We start from the raw sequence: 14,530 nt of genomic DNA on the forward strand, positions 1-14,530 counted from the left end.
TACCTTCAGCATTACCCCCATTACCACCACCCCTGTAACCGCTATATCTGGCCTCGGCATCACCTCCTTTACCACCACATCTGCCTTCGGGGTGACCCCTGCTGCCTCTACAGCCGAAAGCTTTACCCCTCCTCAGGGCCACATCTGCCCTCAGCTTTACCCCAATCACCTCCGGCTTTGCCCTCAGTGTCACCCCCCCTCACTGCTGCCCCTGCCCTCAAGATCACCCCCACTGCCTCCTTTTGCCCTCAGTTTCACCCCTCCCTCAATTCCTTGCCCCTTCTCCCTTCCTGCCCCTCACCTCTGCCATGGCAACAACCCCCTATCCAGTCTCTGCCATGGTGCCCCCAGACTACTCATTTACAAGGTGTTATGATTTCCTCCTTATTTCGGGTGCTGATGCTCCTCTGGTCAGTGTCCGGTGCCCGTCCTACCCCCAGTCCTGGCACTTCCCCGGTATCCGGCTCTCTCCCCCGGGATGTGGCGGAGTACAACGGCCCTATTCCCCACACACAGCCCTATACCGAGCTCCCAAACAGCCATACCAGGTCTCGGCCTCCTCCTCATCTTCTCCGACTGATTGGAAGGACAGCGGGGGAGACGGAGAAGACAACGGAGACGTTTCTTCTGGCTCAGCCATGTTCAGTGTTGACGTTCCACGTCACTCAGCCGTAAAGCGACGAAGAGAGCCGAGCCTGAGACATGTCGTGCTAGTGACAGCCCCTATTACCAGCCGCGGACGTCTTCTTTTACTAGAGCGCCCTCTAGAGCACAGCACCGTCATCTCACTGGATGTCAGTCCTACCGTAGGCGTGAATTACGTCAGTGCATCCTTATTGGACTACAGTCCCCAGAATCCTTTGTGCTCCTGAGGGGCACTTCCGGTATCAAACTCCAGGGTAGAGAGGTTCTGCGTCATCAGTGTATTGTACACTGGTCACACATCTCCAATTAAAGTGTGACCTGTTGAATATACCTCAGAAAATGTTTTCTAGTATCTGTTCAAGAATAAATAAAAACAGTTTACCTTGCCAGAAATCTCATGAGCTTTTTACTTCCTGTGTCCTTTGCTGCTATAAGCATTGGACTATACAACACCTATAGTATGTAGGAGATAACACACTCCCTGTCCTAAAGTGACAACGCTGCCTTTCTATAGGTATGGTGGGTGAGGGTTGTCACTCTAGGACAGGAAGTGTGTCCTCACCTCCATACCATATTGTGTAGTCCATCCTTATCCGTTTACTGGTGTGGATTGAGTCAGGTTTACCCAGGGAATATTGACATTATTGTTTCAATTTAATATTTTATCTTACGTGAATGCACCACCATGATGGAAGTGTTAAAGTATATCCAGTCAACAGAAGGGTGAGAAACCAGGTATCTCCTTTTCCTGGCTGCCCTATCATACAGATCTACCCCCAGGGGAGGCAAAAGGCATGGCTACCCCTCTCCTCCTGTCTGCTGTGTGATAGGATAATTCTACCCCCAGGCGAGGCGTGAAGCATAATTACCCCTCTCCTCCTGTCTGCTGTGTGATAGGATAATCCTACCCCTAGGTGAGGTGCAGTTACCCATTTCCTTCTCAGAGCTGCCCCTATATAACATCATACCTACCCCCACCCTAAACGAGCTAGATGGCACAGCTACACACAACATGGGCACAATAAAGATCCTGATATCACCCCTAGGATAAGCTTGGAAGATGCTCTATCACCGACCCCAATTGACGCTTTGGCATGGGCCCCAAATACGGTCAAAGCTTATAATATGCAACACCCTCTAATTGGGATGACTCCTAAAGTAGTCTCTCGGTTTTTCTCCTCTTAAAGGGTAGTTAATTATCCATCTCCATTGTCTCCCATACTGGGACGTCCGGAGTTTCCATCTCGGATCTTCGATGCAATTTTTCGCCAGTGGCGTGCCAAGGGTGTTTATAAGGCATTTCATTTTCTACAGGAAAGGTCATGGTATCCCTTGCCTGAGTTGCAACGTGCTAAGGAGTTGCCTCCTTTGGATCCATGGCAGTGTATATAACTTGTGTTACCCGCTCTTCCACAGCCAGCAACCTTTTGCTGCTCCTTGTTGCCTTTGGAATCTCTTTTCATACCAGGCACTGTTAGCTGTACATGCACCCGAAACTCCTGGCTTTGTGACCAGGTGGGAGACAGACTTGAAAGTGAAATTTTCAAACCTTTCAGAAACTCAAAAGGATATGTTACTCCACTTTAGCCACAAAGCTGCAGTTTGCAATAAATACAAGGAGACGAATTACAAACTGGCCACTCGGTGGTATAGAACGCCCTCTATTGTGGCTAAGATCTACCCCCATACTGACAATATCTGCTGGAGATGTGGATCGGCTCCTGGTACATTATTGCATCTTTTTTGGGAGTGCCCTTCTTTATCTACTTACTGGTCTTTTGTGGCAGACCTTGTCCATAAGCTCACAGATATTAAAATCAAAGATAAACCTGCTTTGGTGTTACTCCATGTCTCTGATATGTCGAAAAAGGCATTCAAAAACTCTTTATTACGACATCTCTTGAATGCCGCAAAGGCAAGTGGAAGTGTGACAAACCACCAACCCTTGGGCAATGGCTAAGGAGGGTGGCGGATGTTTACCGTATAGAAGACCTAATGACAGCTGGGATGAATCAGACCCATAAATTTATCCAGACCTGGTATTACTGGATTCAATTTAGTACATCTGCAGTGTATGGTAGATTGGGTGGTGACTCTTCTTGTGAAGAGTGAGTTAAGGTGCGTACACACTTCCAATTTTTATCGTTCCAATCGAATGACGAACGATCGATTGGGCAAAAAATCGTTCGTAAAAAAGTAACCAACGACGCCGACGAACGAGGAAACTTGTTGGAAACGTTGATCCTGTCTATATATCTGTTGAATAGTTTTGATCAATATTTGGTTGATTATCTGTCTTTTGCAAGCTGGTGGTCTAACCAAAAATATTTCAGAGTGCATGGCTACCTTGCTACTACTTCTTCATTCCCCTTCATTTGGTTTTCATTTTAAGACCACTAGAATCTGTTTTAACTTTACTTTCAGAAAATTTTAATCTTTATGTAGGATGTGTAGAAACTAATGTTGGCAATAGCTTTAAACTTTCAGGAATCATCGAAGCACAGATGTGTTCAATGTTCATGAAACACACTAGAAATAAACTAAATCAAACTTTTTGAAACTGTTATAAAAACTCTATGACTGAGTTCTGCATACAATACAATTCTGAATACAATTTTTTATCTTTAGTATTTTATGAAAAGCAAAAATTCTACTTATGCTCTCAATATTTAAGATTTTCTCTTCCTCACATGGTTGCCTCTTGATGGTAACTTGAATGACATTTAGCATCATCCAACTTCTGCCTCAGCTCTGATCATCTCTGTCCATCTTAATTGCCTGTACCAGGCTGACCTAACTCCCGCACATGCACATAGGAGTTTATTCATCCCTGGCACGCTGGCAATATAGAGTTTCCCCAGCAGCCAAATCCGATGTTGCACATGCACAGCTCAACTTTTTCACACTCCTGGTGCGATCAAGCAAGACGTGTTATTGCTGAAGGGACATCACCAAAATGGGACTTTAATTCTATTTTAAAGAGGAACTAAACTGAAAAGTGCTTAAAACAAAAGAAATCCACTTACCTTCAATCCTGCAGGGCAGTTTGATCCATCCAGAAGTGTCTTCCATCGGGTCCGGCGTCGTCCCAGCATCCGTTTCTGAGCTGGCACGATCTTCACCTTTTCTTCCTACGCAGGCGTGAGATCGGGTGGAGTAGGTTGGAAAAAAAACTTGCCGATCTCATTGCGCATATGTGAGATCGGCAAATCTTTCCCTTTTCACAAAAAGGCTCATGTTTGGGCATGCGCAGAAGGAGCACCCAAGAGCCTCCCAGGATGCCTGACGTAGGTATCCCGGGAGGCTCTGCACTCCCATCCATTCTCGATGGCCTAGGCCTGAGGTAGGCAAACTTTTGTGGCCACTAGGCCATTTCAGGGGTGGGCAGGAGCACACTAGGCCAGACTCTCTCTCGAGTCCCACCCCAATGTCTCCACCTCCACCAGGAACACCCTCTGAAGGGAAATCTCTCTTCTCCATGTGCATTGCAGAGGATATGGATTTCCCTTCAGGGGGTGTTCTCTATTTACCCCGGTGGCGGAGGTGTTAACGCCGGCTGTGGTAAATAGGGGAGCCACAGCAAGAGGAGGCTCAAGAGACGCATGCGGCTCTGGTAGTTTGTTACGGCCTAACGACCCCTGGCCAATCCAGCCGGGATCCATGGGTTGCCGACCGGGATTAGGCCGGAGTGGCTAGGGACCTGAACAAACTACCGGATCAGCCTTATCCAGCCTAAAGGCCAGCATTTGCCAACCTCTGTCCTAGGCGATTGAGATTTAGGGGGCAGTGCTGCAGCTTTTTTTTTTTTGTAAAAATGGGTGTTGCACTTAAAAAAAAACCTAAACAAACAGAATTTTTACTTTACATAACAGGGTTGTCTACCCATTTATATAAAGTGACATTTCTGAGCTTAGGTATGCTTTAAGCAGTTGACCCCTTATACTTGTTACACATTCTTGTTTTGTGTGTAGATTGTAAGCTTTTCGGGGCAGGGTCCTCTCCTCCTGTGTCACTGTCTGTAGCTGTCTGTTATTTGCCTACACTACTGTTTTTGTTTACACATAATTCAGCAACAGCAAAAGTACGCATATGTTCTTTGAAAATCAATAAAGTTATTAGTAAAAAAAAAATTCTCAGACAGACGTCCAATTAACATAGTGTATTGGCATGGTTCCGCGTCAGATCGAGGCTTGGCTTTTTAGCCCCGCCCACACATGTGGCTCCGGATTTGAACTGGGACTATTGGCACTGTCCGTACAACTTGTGGTGGATCTGTACGGAAGGCTGAGGTTCCGATATGGCAGATGACTTGGGAGATGCGTGGTGGGAGGAGCCAGTAGGTGACACGCCCAGTAAAGGTAAGGGCAATGTGACATCTCTTGGCAGATATGTATAAGACTAGGTATGAGATATGAGTATTGGGGGGCAAAGACACGTGACAGTCCATGCAGGGCATGCTGGGATTTGGGCTTCCTCCAGCAGTCCCTGGGACAGTGTCAGGTCTCAGAGCAGGGTTACCTAAACTTTTTAACATGGGGGACCCCTTGAAATAACTTTCAGGGACCCCCTACTATAATTACCATATCCACAGCTCATAGTATATTAGTGTGGTGGGCAGTGGGAAAAATGTCACCCTTACAGAGGCAAATAGATCATTGGTGTCACCTAAACTGACCTGAGAAGCACAAATTGCTCATTGCTTAAGGAACCTCTAGCAACCTCTGGAGTAACCCTGGTTGAGAAACTATTAACTATTATTAGAAATTATTAACACACAATGTGTTGATGTAAAGTATATAAAGCCTTTCATTACATCCTTTCCTTGCTGGTTATTATTAATACACAGAATTTATATAGCGCCAACATATTACACAGAGCTGTACAAAGTCCATAGTCATGTGACTAGCTGTCCCTCAAAGGGACTCACAATCTGTCCCACCATAGTCATATGTCATTATCACAGTATATGACCAATTGTTGGGGGAAGCCAATTAACCTAACTGGATGTTTTTGGGATATGGGAGGAAACTGGGGTACCCGGAGGAAACCCATGCTACCACAGAGAGAACCTGCAAACTCTAAGCAGATAGAGCCCTGGCCGAGACTCAAACCTGGGACGCTGCAAAGGCCAGAGTGCTAACCTCTAAGGCTGCATACACACGTGCAATAATTGTCATTGGAAAGGATCTTTCACAATCCTTTCCAACAACAAAAGACTGCACGATGCATGAACGAGTGCTGTACATACGGCACCATTTTGCTCCGAGGAGAGGAGAGGAGAGGGGGAGAACAACGGAGTGGCTCCCCTTCACTTTCATTGCAATCGTTTGTCGTCCATGAAACTGCCAGGACGGTCGTCCGTATGATAGGCGCTGTACACGCGCCAGATTCTCTTCCGATATCAGCCCTGAGGCTAGTATCAGACGAGATTCATCTGATGTGTGTACGTAGCTGAAGCCACCATGGTTTGCTGGCTGATGTGCTCATCCTCTGACTTTAGTGCTTTCTAAACCCCTGACAAGGACCAATCGTACAGATCAGCGTTGGCTTTTTCTTGCTCCGTGATCTGAGTTTAAGCTGGTCTGCCATGGCAGTGTTCAGATTTTTCCCAAATCAGGATTCAGAAATGTTTGAGTTGTTTAATCAGAACAGAGCAACACGTTGATTATAATGGCCCCCTCTCCATCAGCACATACTCTCCTTTCCCTTAGTGGAGGGGGAACACCGAGAAGATGAATATGTGCTGCTGGGGGATTTAGGCTGAACTCTGGGTAAAACTAATATTAACCCCTAAAGTGAATCCTTCTTACCATTGAAAGGGTGAAGTAAAACTTTAATTAAAACAAACAAAAATAAAATTAACATTTACCCTTACTTTTCCAGAGTCCTTGTTCCCTCCACAATTGGCTTCCATTCGGTCCTATGACGTTCTGAATTCTTTCTTTGTCCCGGCACGGAGGAACCATTGGGCGGCGCTATCTTCATTTGTCGTACAGCTTCTATTTGCATCACCCAAACTTGCACTGCGCAGGCGGGTTTGGGGGATGTTTCCTCCTGTAAATGTAAAAATCTTCCTGCATTGCTCTTTGCCTTGATTGGTGGCACCCAGACATCTTGTGGGTTATCCCTGATGGCTACGGAATTGTCAGACTGCTTCCTGAATTGTACATTTTCATCACTGTTTGTATGACAGTCACAATTTGCATAGACATACACACTATGTTTCCAATGGATTTCAGAATTTTTATATTTGTACAGTATGTAGTTGTACATGGTTCCTTTATATAAGCCTCCCATGTGATTATGGTGATCTGTAATGGATCGGTTAAATAAATTGGATCAGTGATTCCTAACCAAGGTTCTTTCAGAGATTGCTAAGAGTTCCTTGAGCAATGAGCAATTTGTGCTTCTCAGGTCAGTTTACCTAACACCAATGATCTCTAAGGGTGGTATTCCTCACAATGGTCAGCTAATATAAGAGGCATTCTTCCTATTTATCACCAAACTAATATACTATGATCTGTAAATATAATAATTATAGGGGGTTCCCCTATTTCTTCCTTGTAAAAAGGGTTAGAAACCCTTAAAATAAGGGAACCCCCTATAATTATTATATTCTACATCTCATAGTATATTATTTTGGTGATCGATCCAAAGTTGTTGTATTAGATCATCAAATTTTTTGTTCCTAAAAACTTTAAAAGGAAAGAGAAGAGGGTTACAAGACCTCCAAAGGTAGGGCTTTAAAATGGCTTAAGACATATAAAGCAAATACAGAAATATATACACAATGGTCTCTATAAGTTATTCTCTCCAATTTGTTCATAAAATTTGATTCCCTCCCATTCCTTTCCTATTGTGAGAGCTGTGCACTTTCAGTAATTGGCCACTAGGTGGCAGAATGAGTCATTGTTTTAATAGGAGGCCTATAGAACAATATGACCATAAAGTTCACCACCAGAATTGGTGGAGGGATAATTAATAGAGCCCAATAAGTGTTAAAAAAAAAAATCTATGTTTATTACCAACATATTTCAATAAAACCCAACATTTAGCAATGTAGCAATTTGTTTACAAGAAGACATTATGTAGTAATTGAAATTTTTTATTAGCTTTGAGCTTTATAAAGCAGTATATTTTTGGCTTTCAGTCCCAGTGTTAGTATAGCCGATGGTTGCAGGTTTCGTAAAAACTATTCTAGGAATCTAGAATGAAAGAAAAGGTTAGGTGGTCTTTTTATTCCATCCAGAACCTCCCTAAGGAGTAAGCCTAATGGAACCTGGTGTGATGGGGGTAGCTGTGCTGGCACATGGGGCTTTATATTCCTAAGGAGTTCTGGAGGTAGATGTGAATGCTCAGGTGTGAAAACCAACTATCGGAGTTTGGAGCTAAGACTCTGGAGCACTGTTATGGGATTTATGGGACTGTTATGAGTGAATTGTGCAGGTTTAGGACTTGAAGTTTGCTGCTTTAACTTGTGTTTCTGGTATAATTTTCACAGATAAAAAGCAAAGTTTTATTTTTCTGTATGCTGAGAGTTTAAAAAATGCGCTGTTTTGTACTGTCCTGTGTAATGCACTGATCCTAGTTTCCCCAAATATTACAGTGTGGGAGTGTTCAGATGTTTAGCCTTTGGTTCTAAAACCTTTGTGTCAATATCTGACTGGTTTGGGTATTGTGAATCTTCATGTAATCTCTTTGGATAACGTGTGGGTAAGACTAGAGCACTGTGGATGCATGGCATACGCTTGGGTACAGAATATAGCTCCTTATTCCCTTAAATGTCCCCAAATTACAAGGATGCATTTACCTCCAGCACCTGAAGGTGCATGATAAGATCATCAATCAGTACACTTAGGATGAACATAATACATTATTTAAAGCACCTTCCTCTTTAATTTCAACCAAACTGTAAAAGCATCAAATTTGGACAATGCATCACTTAGGTTTCACATGCAAATCTATTCAGCCACATTTCAGCAGAATTGTTCACATGGACATTTTGTACAAATTCTGCATAGTGCAAAAATTCACTTTCTGCCACAGAATCAGTTTCATGGATTCACTGCTCTTTCCTGTTGTGAATACCTCTGCAGAGAATCAAACCCTTCTATAATGTTGCAATTGTGTGGTATTACCAGCAGGTGGCAGCAAATAAATTTATTTTGTACATTGGTTTATTCATTTATAATAATTATAATTTATGATTGCTGGAGATCTAGAACTAAAACAGAATTGTGCAAGTACCGAATTTACCCAAAAAAAAAAAAAAAAAAAAGAATTCTGGTTCTAGAACAGATATGTAAACAGATGTGGTAAATCTGTTGGTGCAGATGGTATATTTTGACTTTATTTCCAATTTTATTACTGCACTTGTAAAAAAACAACAATGATACTTGGAGATCCTTAGGATACTGTATCTTTGTATCTCCCATGCATGCTGTTTTATGCTGCCAATGCTAACCAAGGGCTGTAGATCCCATGGTAGCATTGTCATCCCATTGTACTTGCTCTTAAACGACAATTACAGGTAGTCCCCTGGTTAAGGACATCCGACATACAGATGACTCCTAGATACGAACGGGTATTCCCTGCTTGCTAGTGTGCATGATGAGGCTTGAAGGGGGGAGGAGGGGGCCGGTTTGCATGACTTGCAGAAGAAATCTTTTGCTAAACACAGCTGAGGTTGTGGTGATCTTAAGAGCTGAGCTGATCTGTAGCCTCCTGTAACTCTTTAGTGACAAACTCTGCAGTTGTTTCTTTTTGCATATCAAAGCACAGCTTGCTCCAGAATTTAATGAATGTCTAGGCTTCATAAAGATTTTTTTTTTGCTTTGTTTGTGATTGACTCACAGTAGGGATTTTATACAGTACCTGACACCATGCTGTCTAATAATATGTTCAGACAGAAATCTGTCCTAATTGCATTTATTAAAATAATGTACCTGTTCCGACATGCATACAAATTCAACTTAAAAACAAACCTACAGTCCCTATCTCGTATGTAACCCGGGTAATACCTGTACAGGATTACATGTTTGTAGTCTCACTGTTAGCCTGCAAGCACTCAATGGTGTGTAATATGTTTTTATTGGAGGTGGAAAGAGTTTATGCATGGAGCGTCACAAAGCACTTAACCTGCTACCCTGATGTGGTCTGTGAAAGTTCTCATTTGTCCAGTTTATTGTATATCTAGTAGTAATTAGTCGTATTGAACTGGACAGTTACGGAGTTCTACCCGCTGTCTGATATAAAGTAGGCCTCAGACTGCACTGCTGGTGAGCTTATTTGCAGGTGTTGCCCCTATATATGTGGTGGGGGTGCAGTTCTTACTCCAAAGGAGGAAAACCATGACCACATGGCCAGAAGCAAAATGTCCAGGAATCGTGCCTCAACCCCTCCACAACACTAATGTAAACACGTGCACAAAGTTGTTCCGATACAGTTGAACGGAAGCACAGCTGAGCATGCGGTACAATGACGCAGTTTACTGCAAGTCTGAAATGGACTTTAATCTTTAGACTTGCTACAAGGGTAAAATGCTTCCTCCTGGCTGCAGCAGACTAATTTCATCACATCTGCTTAGGCTACTGAGATTTGTTGTAAAATTATACTACTGCTGTATATTGTGAAGTTATTAAAATATCTTTAGGAAGATCCTGTACTAGTGATCCATGCATACATCTTGGAGATCTACATAAATTGTAATAAATATTGCAGAAATCAGACAGATTAAATGAAAATGGTTTATTTTTAAAAATGACAATACAAAGTTCACACACACAATGAATCACCCTAACTAGAAATGTAATGTACAGACATGTTATAGGGAACAGCCGGGGCTGTGTCTGTGGTCAGAGCTGTCAATCAAGCTGAAAGTACAGTGCAGGTCAGGGGCTGGGTGGGGAGCCGCAGCGTGTTTTGTCTTCAACCCCTCATTTATGAGGATCACCTCTTAGCTGCACCTTGGGGATTAGAAATGGGTCTGGATAAATATAATTTCTCTTTGCTCACTTCCCGCTCTCCATTCACTGCATTTCCCATAGGTTTCTTAATGGGTAGTTTGGACACTGTCCCGGGTTTCGGTTTAGGAATCCGAGTAGGCGCACTGCCACACGGCACGTCTTCTGAAGCCTGAAAAAAAAATATTTTATATGTTTTAATATAGTTAAAGGCCAAACCCACCCAAAAGTGATATTTGAGACATGAATTATCCCCTCTAGAATTCCCAGCTGTTTTGGCCACCACAAAGTCAAATAATGGTTTCCTGATCTCCCAGAGGGGTTTCAGTGATATAGAGTCAACACTAAAACACACAGCTATCTATGAATTATACCTTAATTGTGGGGGGCAGATACAAATTTTAGGGGTCAAATGTTAAAACCTATTCGCTGAGAGATGTATCTTTTATTTGAAAAGTCCAGTACAAAGTTTGATGGGATAGGGAAAGATTAGAAACATAACGGGTTGTTGCTGCTTTCTGGGATACAGGTGGAGATATTTCCTCTTCTAGTTGAGGGTTTACCCTTATTAGAATAGATTTCCCTTTATTTCTTGTCTAGTTAAATTATTGTCATGTAAACCGTAAGAAATCAACGACCTATGTCAATTTTTTCATTGTTGTTACTGACCTGCCTTAAGATTGAATAAAACTAAAACTTGTGAGCAGGCTTCTCTATATTGAAGAAGAAACATGCTAGTTCTTTTCCACACAAACCTACTTGGCTCCATATTCAGTAGAATGTACACTGAGCTGCACATGCGTATCCCACTGTACATTCACAATATACCTTTATCTCAATGTCTGAGCATACACTGGATTTACGTCATTCTGATATGGCCAATCAAGGTGGCCGACAATCCTGAGCTCAGTAAAGAATAGGGTGAATCGAGGGGAGGCAAGGTTCACTACTAAAGCAGAAAACAAAAAAATTACCCGATCTCGCACTGCGCAGGCAATGGGGAAAAAAACTTGCTGATCTCGCTGCACATGTGCAATTTATTTATTTCCTTTATTTTTCTATTGATGAAAGGGCTCCTGCTCGGGCATGCGTAGAAGGAGCAGCCAAGAGCCTCCTGGGATGTGTGAGGTGTGTCTACACTTATATTAATTCCTAAAGGGGGGGCGGTGATGCATCATTTTTTTTTTTTTAAACCTAAAGGGTGTTGCATTAAATAAAAAGGTTGTATACAGTTTTACTTAAAGTAAAAATTCTGAGATTAGGTATGCTTTAAATTCTGCATTCTGGAGGATTTACATGGGATGAAGGCAGTTCTGTTCTAAAAAAAGCCAATTCACACTGCCCCTTGATAGAGCTTTGGAGAGCAGTAAAAAATATGTTTAGGGGGTCCAGACCTTCCCTACTTTCTCTTCATTGGTAATATCTTCCGGTCTGGTACTAATCTGGTAACCTTTGTAGCCAAATTTCCTGCTGTGACCATTTAGATAGAAATATGGACAAATGTCTCTAATTTAACAAAATGTGTTATTAGTGGGGTGGAGAAAGCCTAGAACCTTCTTGAACATTTTTTTTTATCTGTGTTTCAAGGTCAGAGATTTATCCTCAATTACTTTCATATTTACTACATTAATAGGGCTTGTGTTGATGGCTTTTTGTTATTGGGGTTGTGTTATGGCATCAGTTGTAGAGGCTTCCGAGATCCTTCAGAATTCATTATCAGATCTATTTGATCTGCAGATGACCTCCTTCTGACTTGCATTCTGCCCTGCTTTCAGGGAACTTTTCATTACTATAGATTTGAGTAAAAAAAAAATCCAACTTAAATAAAGCAAACACAAAGCCCATCAAATTAGGACTTTTCCTGTTTTCTGAGTTGTAATTTGCAGACACGAGGTGGCAGCATTCTCTATGTTTTGTATAACTGGAGATCATCACATTCATTTTATTGCATGAAACATTTGAAATGTGTGCTTGTTACATACTCTCAATACTTTGGATGGAAACTGTCACTGCCTGATGCCTACACAGACAAACTGTAATATATCTATAAGATAGTCAGGTTTGTTTTAAATTTAGCTTTCCTGTTGAAATGTGTATGGATTGGTCAGAACTCTCGGACAACTTTTATTCCAGATAATACATTTCTGCATTCACAAAAATAAAATTCCTGGTGCTTCATGCAGACCACGGTGAGTTAAAAGTCCAATGCAGTGTTTTATGGGGATTCAAAGGTCGCCTTTGCCAATGCAGCTGCCTTCAAAAAGCAGGGCCTCCTTAATCCCCAAAATATAATGCCAGATTCTATGTCACACTGGTCTGCTTACAATAATCGTAACTAAATGTATGTTTTGTGCAAAAAAGATTTGGCTTTAAGGTGTTGTGCAGGATGGTATTTTTCATTGAAAAGCTTCCCCAAATTTTAGAGATTTACACTGCCTTCCTGTTGCCTTTTGGGGATCGGAAGTAAAAAGAGATCTCTTCAATGGGTAGCGGAAAAGTAGAATATTAGCTGATATGTTTTACCGGTTTTCTACTGCATCCAAAACAAATAAAAAAAATTGGGATTCATACACTAAATTATTTTCAAGCATTTTGGATACTTCTCTGTGTGTAGGAGACTGTGCACTCCATTGACACCCATCTGGTCCCTATCCCTTCTATCAACCCAGGCAGTAGTGGAGTCATTTGTATTGACAGTCCTTGTGGATCGTGAGAGGCTTCCTGTGCTACTAATGTCAAGGGGGAGCAGCTGGATCTCTTTTTAGAGTTCACAATATTCAACACTCCTCGAAATGTCAAAAGTTGCATGAGAATATATAATCCATTTCTAGCTCATCAAGGGGAACAAGGATGACATGGGGGTATGTATGTTTCACAGTATGTTTATCTGGTTAGGCATGATCAAGGAGGGAGACACACAGTACACACTTCTGTATTCATCAAGCTACATCTTGCTTCTTGCTAACCTAAATAATGAATGCAGGGTTTAACCTGGCTATCCCATTCATTGGACATTGATCAGTTTGGGGGCTTCCAAGCATGAGTGGATCACTTTCAAACACTGGTTGCTTTGCCTCCTATTTAAAGAAAACGATTTCTAGCACCTACTAAGCTTTAAGACATTTTTAAGATTGCCCATTTTGTTAGAGATAACTGCTGATGCAATAACTATGCGTAAAATGTAATTGTCTGTTAATGAATAGTAACTATAAACAGACTGAACCAACAGAGCATAAACAGCTGGTCCTGTATATAATGTCACGTAGTCCTAAATGGAAGAAATGTAATGATTTTGCTACTCTCACCAAACAGAACATTCCTTAGGGGTGAATTCATACTGGTGGTGAAGTTGTGGTGCATTTACCACTTGCTCATGCAAGGAACCGCTGCCCCTCGGGAAGACGCTACATATATTGCCTCCTTGCTCCATAGTAAATGAATAGGGGCAGGAATGAGCGGTACCGGTACTGCTCACTATCACCAGCTGTCCAATGTGCAGACTCTAGTTCAAGTTGCTGGCAAGATGCCTTGCCGGTGATGTAGAGGCAGGTGTAAACTTGCCCTTAGTAGAAGTTAGGATTTACATGCATGCGTTTACACGCATGCGTTTCCATTGTAGTTTGTTAAAAAAGGCACATGCGGACATGCGTTTACACACATCAGCATGCATTGCAACTCACCTTGATGTGTGTTAGGTCTGACATGCAGTAATTTGCCATTTGGTCCTCAAAATGCAACTGAAAAATGCTAGAAATAACAATTTTAAACTGAACCATAGTAAAGTAAAGCATGCACAGCAATCCTATGCCTAACAATTCCTTAAAGGACTGACCAGCTGTAACTTTTACTAAAAATTGTATTGACAGAATTATGGTTGCAATTAATTGATTTTAAAGCAAAACTAAACCCCTGAATACTTACCT

At 42.1% G+C, this 14,530-nt stretch overlaps 3 protein-coding genes across 4 annotated transcripts in view; 1 reads left to right on the forward strand and 2 right to left on the reverse strand.

Annotated features, from left to right (window-relative positions):
* TBC1D23 (TBC1 domain family member 23) overlaps positions 1–706 on the reverse strand; it is a 31,851-nt gene extending 31,145 nt beyond the window's left edge. For both annotated transcript variants that reach the window (XM_072431558.1, XM_072431551.1), the window contains exon 1: positions 546–706. In XM_072431558.1, the coding sequence (XP_072287659.1) occupies positions 546–640 (95 nt within the window). In that variant the 5' untranslated portion in view covers positions 641–706. The remainder of the gene's footprint in view (positions 1–545) is intronic.
* Positions 707–4,836: 4,130 nt separating this feature from the next.
* The window catches only part of CMSS1 (cms1 ribosomal small subunit homolog), a 203,814-nt gene continuing 194,120 nt past the window's right edge, over positions 4,837–14,530 (forward strand). The window contains exon 1 of the mRNA XM_072418681.1: positions 4,837–5,003. Within this exon, the coding sequence (XP_072274782.1) occupies positions 4,943–5,003 (61 nt within the window). The 5' untranslated portion in view covers positions 4,837–4,942. The remainder of the gene's footprint in view (positions 5,004–14,530) is intronic.
* Positions 10,415–14,530, reverse strand: part of FILIP1L (filamin A interacting protein 1 like) — a 178,198-nt gene continuing 174,082 nt past the window's right edge. Inside the window, exon 6 of the mRNA XM_072431569.1 lies at positions 10,415–10,779. Coding sequence (XP_072287670.1) covers positions 10,594–10,779 — 186 coding nt within the window. The 3' untranslated portion in view covers positions 10,415–10,593. The remainder of the gene's footprint in view (positions 10,780–14,530) is intronic.

Source organism: Pyxicephalus adspersus, chromosome 1 (assembly GCF_032062135.1).
Source record: "Pyxicephalus adspersus chromosome 1, UCB_Pads_2.0, whole genome shotgun sequence".
NCBI classification, from domain to species: Eukaryota; Metazoa; Chordata; class Amphibia; order Anura; family Pyxicephalidae; genus Pyxicephalus; species Pyxicephalus adspersus.